Raw genomic sequence first — 10899 nt, forward strand, 5'->3', positions numbered from 1 at the left:
GAAGGGGAGTACAAGAAATCTCTTCCAGAGAAATTTTGGGTTATCCGTTTGTTTTGAGTTACTTATCTTCAAAAAGCATTTTAAATTTAAAGAAAATTATTAACCCCCTACACGTACAAGCTTTTGACAACAAATTTCAATGAATCGGGTACCTGAAGAATCGGTGATAAAACTCAATAAACCGGATTTTTTTTTTCACATGTTAAAAATGGAGGAGGGGAGAAGGAGTGCAGTATATTTTCCTTTCACTTCTCTCTTTCTTTCTCCCCCCCCCCTCCCTCCCAATGTTTATCTTTCTCTCGCTCATATACGTATAGTAGAAATATATGTGGAAGAGAAATCACTAAACAGAAGTATACGGGGTGATTCAGAAAAGATAGGAAAAACTTTAAGAGGTGATAGCACACACCAATGCAAACAATTGTCATCAAAGAATGCATATTCTAACATGAAACGCGCTAGCATGTTTCGAAACGGCCGTTCCACAAACTTTAAAATGACATTCCTGTTGAAATTTATCGGGAGATAAAGAACACACCATGCATGCAAATGAACCTGGGAGGGGGGGGGAAAGAAGCAACCGTAAGCAAATCTGTGTCACAGTGCATCAAACGGGAAGCGAGAAAGGATCCCGTTCCGTACAGCTGCCAATGAAAGCGCGCAAATGTGTTCGGATTGGGCAACCTCCGATGGGGGAAAACGCTAACTGTACATTCGTGCTGCCTCAGTGGTACTTCCGTTTGTAGCTCCGTAAATGAGTCTAACTACTAATCAGTACTACTAAAGTGCACCATTATCCCGTACGTTACAACTGCTAGAACGGTTGCACTCTGGAATAATTTCACAGGTCTGGTGCCCACGCCTTTTATTCACTGTGACACCTATTTTCATATGGTTTCTTCTTCTTCCCCAGGTTGCATTTGCATGCGTGGTGTTCTTTTTCTCCCGGTAAATTTCAAGAGGAATGCCGTTTTAACGTTCGCGGAGCGTTAGAAAAGTGCTATCGTGTTTGCGTTTCATGTTAGACCATGCATAAGCTGATGACAATCGTTTGTATTTGTGTGTACTATCACCTCTTTAAGTTTTTCCCATCTTTTCTGAATCACCCTGTGGAAAAAAACGCGAAGTGAAAAACTTCCGTTCATAGAGTTACAATAAAGCTTCGCGATGATGAAACGAAGTAAAAAAACCAGGGAGAGCTAGAATGAATTCTTTCCATTTGCGTTGAGACGAGATACCTCGTCTCTGATCATTAAAGGGTTAAAATAGCATTCAAAGTTGTTTTCTATCGATATCTCAATTTTTTAGAAACAATTATATTTTTACATTTCGATCGTCATCGTACCCACTCTACTCCTTTACGAACGCCCCTCTGGTATATGGAAATTTCAAAAGACTTTTGCCGAAGATAAGAGACACAGCAGGTCGTGGATTGTCAAAATGGAGCAAAACAAAAAAGGGGGAGTGCTCGATTCAATAACTTTATAATGAACAACAGTGTGCACCAGTTCGGCTGAATTTTCTCCCATTTGGCTCCAGCTCTTTGTCTGAATAGCCGAATTGCGCTGCAAACACAATAGAAAAGCTACCGGCAACCCTTATTATAAGTAAACAGAAAAAAGAAACCCATGAAAGAATCATGCAACTTGGCCAGATATGCGTATCATTCATATTTTTGTAAATAGGGTGCTATTCGGAAAGAAATTTACGTTCATACATGTCAGAAACTCTTTATTTTCTTTTTTTGGAATAAATAATTACTCAACTCTTTTCTTCCCATACAATCTCGTATTTCCCTGATTTCTCAGTGACGTCGTCTGTATTGTAACCCTGTGCAGATAACAGAACCAGAAATTCAGGTAGACGCGCATCTGAACTCAACAAATGTTTTCCTCCATGAAAAATAAAAACAATGATGAGATTAGATAATCGGTTAATAAAAGTTATAAAGATAAATTACATTAGTAGTTGTTCGCAGTATTGTTATTTGTTCTGCAGCAAGATGGTGTCGACCGCGAAGGCTGTGCTTTTTCTCGTATTGCTGGTTACGACCACGTGCTCGGCCAAGGTTTACCAGCCATGCGACTTGGCAGATGTTTTGCAGAAGCAAGGTCTGAAGACGGAAGCCATTGGAAACTGTGAGTTTTTTTGATACATTTAAATTATTCTTTTGATATTTAGTCAAATCTCGATAAGTCGAGTGTGCAGCGGCCGACAAAACTTTAGTTCGACTTATCAGAAAGTAATGTTTCTCTCATTCACGGTTTCAGAGTGGGAACAAGAAATATTTACTAAAATAGCCATTGCCATTTACGAATATCGTATTAGTGAAACATGTCAAACGATTTTAGATGAAGAAATTCGAAAAGATAGGTTATTTAATTTAATCATATTTAATTATTCAATGAGAAGATTTAGAAATAAATTAGATGTTCATACTGTATTACAAAAACGGTCGCATAAATAATTTATTTATTATTTATTTATTCAATATTGCTTGGCCGAGGCCTATACAAGGGAATGCGGTGGTGAAGTTTGATAGAGACGATTGATGTTGCATAGGAAACCAGAAATGTCATGTATAACGGGAGGTTGTTCTATTCGGTTATTGTTCGAGGAAAGAAACTAAATTTGAAACAATCTGTGGATGCAAAGATGGCTTTCAATTTTTGTGAATGATACTCATATCCTTATTTCGTGAGACAGTCATTCACTTTTTGCTAGCCGACAAATGAATCTGCTGAATACTTGTTTCATAAATGCTGAGTTCTGTTGCTAAATCCTATTGCTAAATGCTAAATACTAAGTTCTATTACCAAATGATAATTTATGTTATATTTCTAAATGCCATTTTTTTTTTAAATTTATTTCTCATTCCCGAAAACTTCGACTCAAAGGGGGGAAAAAAATCGAGTTATCCGAGTTCGATTTACCGCGAATTGACTGATATTATAGCATAGAGAAAAGTTTACCATGTGAACGTAATATGTCTTTGATTCTTTACTAGGGGTGTGCCTCGCGAAATTCAGCAGTGGTTTCAATTCTGGTATTATCAAGGGTCCTCTTTCAGACAATACCTACGGATACGGGATATTTCAGGTAAAAAGAAAATTATGTCAATATTATTAGTTAGCTAATAATTATACAGGATGGACATTACACAGATATTACCGACATTTCATAGAAAAATCAGTATTATAGATGAATACGAATTTCTTATACGAGTTTGTAGTATCACCAGTCGATGCGCTGTAGGGTCATGTGGGTATCGTGCTGGGAATCGCATCGCGAGGATCCAGGTTTAAGTCATGTTGACAGCATAGTGATGGTTGGCTGAAGTTTGTTTTCTGCAGTTTTCCAACTGCGAAAAGTCTCTCCGCAGAGAGCACACCCCCAACACGACACTTCCATACCATGAAAATTCAAACATTTGCGTCAAGTTCAAGCATTTTCGTCAAAATATGGAAGACAGATGGTAGCATCTATAACTACTACTTGATCCTACCTACACTTCGTACACATTCCTCGGCAGAATTTTTAACGAATCGGTACATGCCGAGATGTGTGTTCTGAGTGCATGTGTGTGAGCCCCCTAACGTATTTATGTTGTGAGAGCTGTGCTTGTTTCGTGTTCTTGCTGAAGAAAGCGAAACATGCTAACTTTGACAACATAAACATGGTTAAGGGCCACACATACAAACTCGGAGCACTCATTCCGGCATGTACCATTTCGTTAAAAATTCCTAGGAGGAATATTTTCGAGTTACATGTATGGTTAAGTTGCATTCAGACCCCTCGATGCCAGGCGAAACCATGTTCTGGGCTGAAAAAGTACCGCTGAATTTACATATTTATTCTCTATAATCATCATAATACGGGATCCCCTTATCAGCCTCCCCACCCTCTGCACTTGAAGCCTCAGGGCAGTACCCTGATGTTGCCATACATTAAGACGGCTCTGGTCAAGAGAATTCTGTTCTTGATATACAGATAGCTAATTCAAAAAGCTTAAAAATCAGGATTTTTTTTTTGTAGTTATCTTGTAGGTCCCACATTAATGTCTGTCAAGCAGTCTATCTATCGCCATGGCAGATTGTCATACGTCTCCATGCCAGTGACACAAAGCACCATCTTGGATAAAAGTTAGCACTGCTTTCATGAAGTTGCCTATTCGTATGGGGCCTATTTCATTACCCACCCGGAAACAAGGTATCACAGCAACTTTGGAAGCTTATGGTCCATAGGTCGTCGTGCACGGGTGGGTCGGTTGTCCACCTCCACCCACCCGCCCAAGTCAACATAACACAATTTTTTTAGCGAACGGAGGGTGATCACCCCCTTCACCCTCCCCCTGTACCACCTGTAATGTAGGTGAGGCTACTTTACATATTTTTTTTCGTAAAAAAAAAAAAGGAATATATTACATTGCCATTGAAAGTCTCAGTAATTAAGCAACATGCATTGCTGCTGCTAACCCGGGACGGCTAATTTTTTTCTCTCAACATTTTCCAGGTTAGTTTCGGAGGGGTAAGGGATGTAAGAAACCCTAATTATTCATATCTTTCGGGTGAGCAAGAACTATAGAACATTTATAATCGATTCCAAAAACACTTTTTGGAATGAAGATGCATGCAACAAAGTTGTGTGAGTAATGCACAGACATCTGTGACGTTCATTTTTCCTATGAAACCATAAAAATCAGTGCAGTCTCAACGCATGGAGCTATCTGGGCTCGGCTCGGGGATGGGGGGGGGGGGGTTCGAGTGTAGAGGGAGCCTCGTGATGATCAGATCTGCTCAAAACTTTCCACAGTAAATTATTAGGCAGGTATTTTTGGCCAGGCAGGAGCCTCAGAAAAATCACTTTACCCGGGAGCCCCATGATGCTATTGAGACGGCACCGATAAAAATATCTATTATTTACTTGTTTATTCCTATTTTATTTACTTTTATTTTATTTTTTTGCGTTTGCCCTGTAACATAGCGATCTCTATAACTTGAAGATTATACGGGATGATTCTAAATTCATGGGACAAGCATTCAGAGGTGATATAAGACTCATAAACAAACATTTCTGGTCGTAGAAGGTGCGGTTGAATCGCAATAGAAAAGTTGGTAGCGGGTGTTTTTTTAAAGAGTGGCCAACAGCACTTCACCGAAAGCAAATAAAGTCAAACTTAGTAACTCTGAAGTCCAAAGTCACTGGAAAAAAGTTCAAATTATGCAAACTTCGAATTATCCAATTAATCTACCCTTTCCCTGTAAAATGACTATAAATTGCAACTTGATCATCGAAATTCAAAAAGTATAATGGTTATCAATTAATTATTAAAATTTTATCATCACTTACGAAATAGTTTCCCAAATTTTAATAACCTATAATTATTATAATTTATCTCAGCTGCTGCATTATTCCACTGTTCTGGAATCAGCCGCGGCAGAAATTCTTGACCATGTTCAAAGCCTGATTTACGAAAACAGTTCATGATCATCAGTTATGAAACCGCTTTCCAAATTTTGCTTACCATTCTTATGCTCTCTCTTTATCAAAGAAATACATAATATAGTTTCATTAACGTAGTGCAATTTGTACTTTCCGATACTTTCCATGCTCTTACTAACGGGAAAAAGATTCAGATTTCGAATGTTATACCTTTATCCTACAGATTGAAATCACAATTGGTATTAAGTGCTCCACAGTCTCGATGCACTGCAGCTGAAAATTGTTAAAATGAGTATTAAATTGTCAAAAAAAGAGAGAGGGGAACAGAATTTCCAAACTTTTGTCTTTAGAAATTTGTTATTTAACAACTTGATCGGGAAAAGCAAAATCTGCTTTCTTGTATAATTTCTCCAAACTAAATTTTCTCATGCAAAAACAATGATTTTTCCCCAAACGTCGAATCATCCAAAATATTAGAAAAAAAAACCGGATTAAACAAGTAATTTTAACATTAGATTGGATAGAAAACTCAAAGGGAGTTCGTAAAAGTTCGAATTATCCAAAATTCGAATTAACCACGTTCTGCTGTATCATATTTTTCTGACGGATTTGCTGCAATAAGTGCTACCAACCATTCCAGGATGCAATGTATTGTAATGTGGTAGGCCTTTTCATGGTGCAACCTGGGTGGCGCAAACTCTACCAGAAGTCATTGTACCGCTTAGTCATTGTTTGGCGCAGCAACTTTGATAGTCCTTGCTTGCACCAATAAAAAACAATCCAATTCGAAGGGGCATACGCACCCTCGAATGGTTGATAGCACATATCACAGCAAATCCGTCTGCAAAATATGATATAATGAAACCTCGATACAACGGCAAGAAAAAATATCGTTGTAGAAGAATAAACGTTGTATCGAGAGGTAGCATTATCATCAGGCGGCGACAAATTTATGCCGTTGTTGGAATCTCTCCTGAATTGGCGTTGTTAGTACCACCATAAAATGCATTTATAAGCATTTATTCGATGGCCAAAAATTCTAATTGATTAGTTGGATGAATAAACTTCAGTTGATTTTTCACCCTGTAAAAGAAGCTTCCATCGCAATATTTTTCCGTACTACACAGAAACAGCTTCACGAAAATCTCATTAACAATTTCGGAGGGCACATTGAGCAAGATACCCGTGTTATTAATCATCGTCGAAAAAACAGAAACTGATGAGGAATTTATTGAAGGTGATTTTGAGTGCAATATAAAAATTATCTTTGTGGCAGAGAAAGGAGAGAGTTTTACAATTTCCTCAAAAATATCGTTATAGAGGGATTTTTCGTAGTGAAGTATATTGTTGCATCGACAGGGGATTTTAACACATTAGATTATAGGCAATTTCAAACAAGATTCGAAAAAATATCGTTGTAGAGGGATTTATCGTTGTAGAGAAGTTTCATTGTGTTTGTTTTTGGTGAAGTGCTGTTGAGCACTCATCTATAAATACCCTCTACCGCCTTTTACTATTTCGATTCGACCGCACATTCTATGATCAAAAATGCTTGTTTAGGTGTCTTATATCACCTCTTGAAGTTTGTCCCATGAATTTGGAAGCACCCTGTATATTAATCGAGATTCCTGACTATTCCGACGAGAATTTGATTGATATGGATACGTTTCGTTTCAGATAAATGAGAAGTACTGCAAACTAAAGGGAAAAGAAAATTGCGGAGAATCATGTTCGGGTATGTTGATATTAAAAAAGTAATAAAGAACGAAATTGTGTGATAAATTGCTAGACGAGAATTCGGAACTTATAAGTCATGGTTTTTACCACCATAGCCCTCGCCAAGGATGACGTAATGCCGAGTATCCGTTGTGCTCTGAAGATATTCAAGAAACAGGGATTCAGCGCTTGGTAAGCTGTACTGTAATATCTAATGTCAAATGAATTGGATATAACTGAGGAGATCCGTATTTCTTCTGAATATTCCCATATTTTATACCGTGCCAACCTTTTTTTTAAAAAGTAAAGATATCCAGTTTTTCCCCATTTTTCGACAAAGCTTACCCAAAATTTCATTCTTTATTGAAATTGACAATTTTTGAGGGGAAAACCTACACGTACCGGTTAATATACTAAGGTGATATTTACATTTGTATCTGTTTTATTATCATTATTATTGTTTTTATAATTCAAAATGGTTCACTTTGCACATTTTTGACTTACGTTGCATTTGCTCAACGCTGTGTTTAAATTTTTTAAATTAAGCTTTCAACGGTCAATGTTTCCAATTAGGAACATCGGTTTTATTGATCACAGAAAAATATTTTTTGTCCATGAAAGCACTTCATTTTTTTTTCTTGAAGGTGTGAGAGGTTTTTACTTGAATTACGAAACAGAAATATCAACCACATATGCTATTAATTAAATTTTTAATTTTTTTAAATCATGTATTTTAAAGGAAAAATAAAATTTAATTTTTTGTTTTTAATTTTAATGTTTTTTCTATCGATATATGGGCAGAAAACATAAAGGGAAGGTTTTTAATCAATTTTTCGATTAATATATCTAAACTGAAGGATCAGAAGGAGAAAGAGAAGGGAAAAATTAAAAAAAAATTAAATTAAATCTGAATTCGTGTGATAAAATGTTAATTTCACTCAAATTTTTGTACGAAATGTCCAGTGAGAGAGAAGATAGAAAGAGTGCCATTAAAACTTGTTTACAAAGAAATTTCTTTTTTTATGACTTTTCAAAAATGAAATTTTTTGAAATTCTATCCTGATTTTCAATCTGGAAATTTTTTTTTCCATGGCCATGAATAGCAATAAATTTTTAAAAATATATAAAATAGTTTTTCTTAAATTTTTTGTCAGAGAAAAACATGAGATTCCCAAGTTCATAATTACTAATTGTTTTAATTAAATAAATTAAATATTATATTAATATTAGATTACAAAGAAAAACATGCTAAATTAATGTAATTTTTTTCAAACTTCTCACGCCTGTTATTTAAGTAACCAGTTATTACATATTTGAAAAATTGCGTAATTTGGTCATGAATTGGGGAGTGATCAAAAATGAGTCAAATATAGTATTAAAGGATGTTGGCCTGACACAAAAAAAGCAAAATATTGAGAAAAAAAATTAGGGTTGTGAGTGGGAAAAAATATTTATTGATATTTTAATGTGTGTGTGTGCGTGTGCGCGCTTTACATATATTCATAACTATTTATTTCTATATTCTAGGAGTGATTGGAAGAATGATTGCAAAGGGCGAGACGTCAGTCAATACGTTCGCAGATGTTCCTTGAAGAAAGGTTTCTCCGAAGAACTCAGCGGCTGAATATACGTATTCTTTCGATCAATCATACAGTATTATATTACAGTACACACTCTAAGTATATTAATTTCATCCAACTCTCTGAGCAGTTTATTTGGCAATTCGATTTCTCGACTCCAATTTCGAAGCTGATATACAGTCAATATGGAGCAAGTGATATCTTCTCGTGTAATCAATTTTATGCCTACCTTTATTAAATGTTATGTACTGTAGTTTTGTTTAAAATTAAAAATAAATAAAGTAATATCAGAACCTCCTTAGCTGCTAATTTGTATGATAATTATTTTCTAGACCAGGGGTTTCCAACGTAAAGTTTCTCCATAGACTTAAGATATAAATTATTATTAAAGTATTATTACTCTGTGAGTTTCTCGCGGAACCCTTGATGGTTATAAAGCTGTTCAGCTTAACCCTTGATGATAATGAGGCTGTTCTACGGAACTCGAACTCAAACAAAATTTTACATATTTATCAAAAAAAAAAAAAGCCCCAGGAAAAAATGAAAGAGGGCTTAGACACCGCTTTTCAATCAGGGGCGTACGCAGGAGCTGCCCTTGGGAGTGCAAAAATTGTCTTTCCTCAAATTTTTGAGTCACCCTCCAAAACGCATTAAAGTTAATAGAAATTGGTTAAAATAGCATATAAAAAGTATTTTCTTTCGATATTTAAATTTTTTTTAACCGAAATATTGAACCTTTTATTGATTTTTGGTTGGCTTGGGGGGGGGGGGGCACGGTCCACCTATCCCGCCATCAATGCGTAGGTCTCTGCTCTTAATATGCAAGTCCCTACGTGGCCCTAAAAGAGGTTGGAGCCTCATTCTCGTCATTTGTGCTTTTCACACTATAAGGGCATGGGTCTCCGTGCCGTTCCCGATTGAACTGATGGTTGGGACCGAAGAGGTTAAGAGGTTGGAACCTAGCCATCCTATTGGGAGGCATATTCACGAATCAAGAGTTTTGATTATAACCATGACTAGAGCTTTAGTACAAGAACTCTAGCATATGCTTTAAATAATTATGAAAATGCTTGAAATAATCGTGACGCTGATCACTGAATCACATGGTGTTTATCTGAGTTGTCGTTTTTTTACACTATAAATTCACTATAGAGAAGGCCCCACTAAAGATCTCAGTATAGGGGGGCCTGTGACTTCAGGATTATGGGGGCATGACCAGCATGGAATGCTCGCGGGGAGAGGAAAAATATTATTCCTATATATATAAAGTGTATCCTCTAACTTTGTTTTCTTCCAGATAGGGGCATATTGTCTTTTATTTCACCTGCACTGATCTGTTTCTCTGCGCATAGAATTTCGATATCTATGCAGAATGCCAAAATCACATGCTATATATGTGCAAACCAGGGAATTTTTTTCTGCGCAACAAAACACTGTATGTACACGGAAGCGATCTTTTTCTTAGTCATTCTGGTATATTTTCTTCATCTCGTACAACTTTCTATAATTGGGTTTTTTAGAACAATAATCGAATAAAAATGTCGATATTTTTTTGTTATTTTGCAAAACACTGTATTTTCACTGTCAAAACTGGTACATTTCTGAATACATTTTGAGCACTTTTTAAATCGGAACCTTATCTCTACGACAGGCCTGTAACTGAGGGGGGGGGGGGGGCCACGAGCCAAATGGGGGTTCTCACAAATAATATACACTTATTTAGCGACCTTTTCACGCCACCCCTAGAAAAATTCTGCCCCGGGGCCCCCGAGAAGGCACGCTACGGTCCTGCTCTATGACGAACGGTTGATGAGATAAAGGGAGCATTAAGACTTACAGTATACCCTTTATATTCATTTGATACTTGATTAAATTTTTTCAGGTTCTTTCCGAGTCATGCTCTTTACAGTATCAAATCAAAGCGCTACATGCTAATAACACAAGATACAAATGTAAACAAGTTGCGAAACATTTTGGGTACCGATCGCAAACCGAAAAAGAAATTTTTTTCAATGCAAATTTCGTGTGACATATTTTTATAATCCAGCGTTTCTCAACCTTCCTGAACCCAAGGACCAGTAAAATGTCAAAAACAATGCGACGGGCCACTTGTATCCCGTATTACGGGACGTTCCAGTATCTTCTGTTGCTCCGAATTTTT

The 10899-nt window shown here is 36.5% G+C and overlaps 1 protein-coding gene across 1 annotated transcript; it reads left to right on the top strand.

Annotated features, from left to right (window-relative positions):
* Positions 1-1954: 1954 nt before the first annotated feature.
* Positions 1955-9027, top strand: LOC149075480 (lysozyme C, intestinal isozyme-like). The gene is made up of 5 exons (XM_089245408.1): positions 1955-2138; positions 3008-3099; positions 7120-7177; positions 7275-7350; positions 8686-9027. The coding sequence occupies exons 1-5, from the start codon at positions 2003-2005 to the stop codon at positions 8780-8782; spliced, it is 459 nt and encodes a 152-aa protein (XP_089101534.1). The 5' UTR covers positions 1955-2002; the 3' UTR covers positions 8783-9027.
* The last annotated feature ends 1872 nt before the right edge of the window (positions 9028-10899 follow it).

This window comes from Pholcus phalangioides, unplaced genomic scaffold (genome assembly GCF_987345545.1).
Source record: "Pholcus phalangioides strain wild (caught in Gottingen) unplaced genomic scaffold, Ppha-v1.0 ptg000015l_1, whole genome shotgun sequence".
Classification (NCBI taxonomy): Eukaryota; Metazoa; Arthropoda; class Arachnida; order Araneae; family Pholcidae; genus Pholcus; species Pholcus phalangioides.

Bases quoted from the DNA above. Each gene is read 5' to 3' on its own strand.
- LOC149075480 (XM_089245408.1), top strand. From the start codon at position 2,003: ATGGTGTCGACCGCGAAGGCTGTGCTTTTTCTCGTATTGCTGGTTACG. The intron at 7,178-7,274 runs GTATGTTGATAT...TTACCACCATAG, and splicing joins TTGCGGAGAATCATGTTCGG to CCCTCGCCAAGGATGACGTA. The intron at 7,351-8,685 runs GTAAGCTGTACT...TCTATATTCTAG, and splicing joins AAACAGGGATTCAGCGCTTG to GAGTGATTGGAAGAATGATT.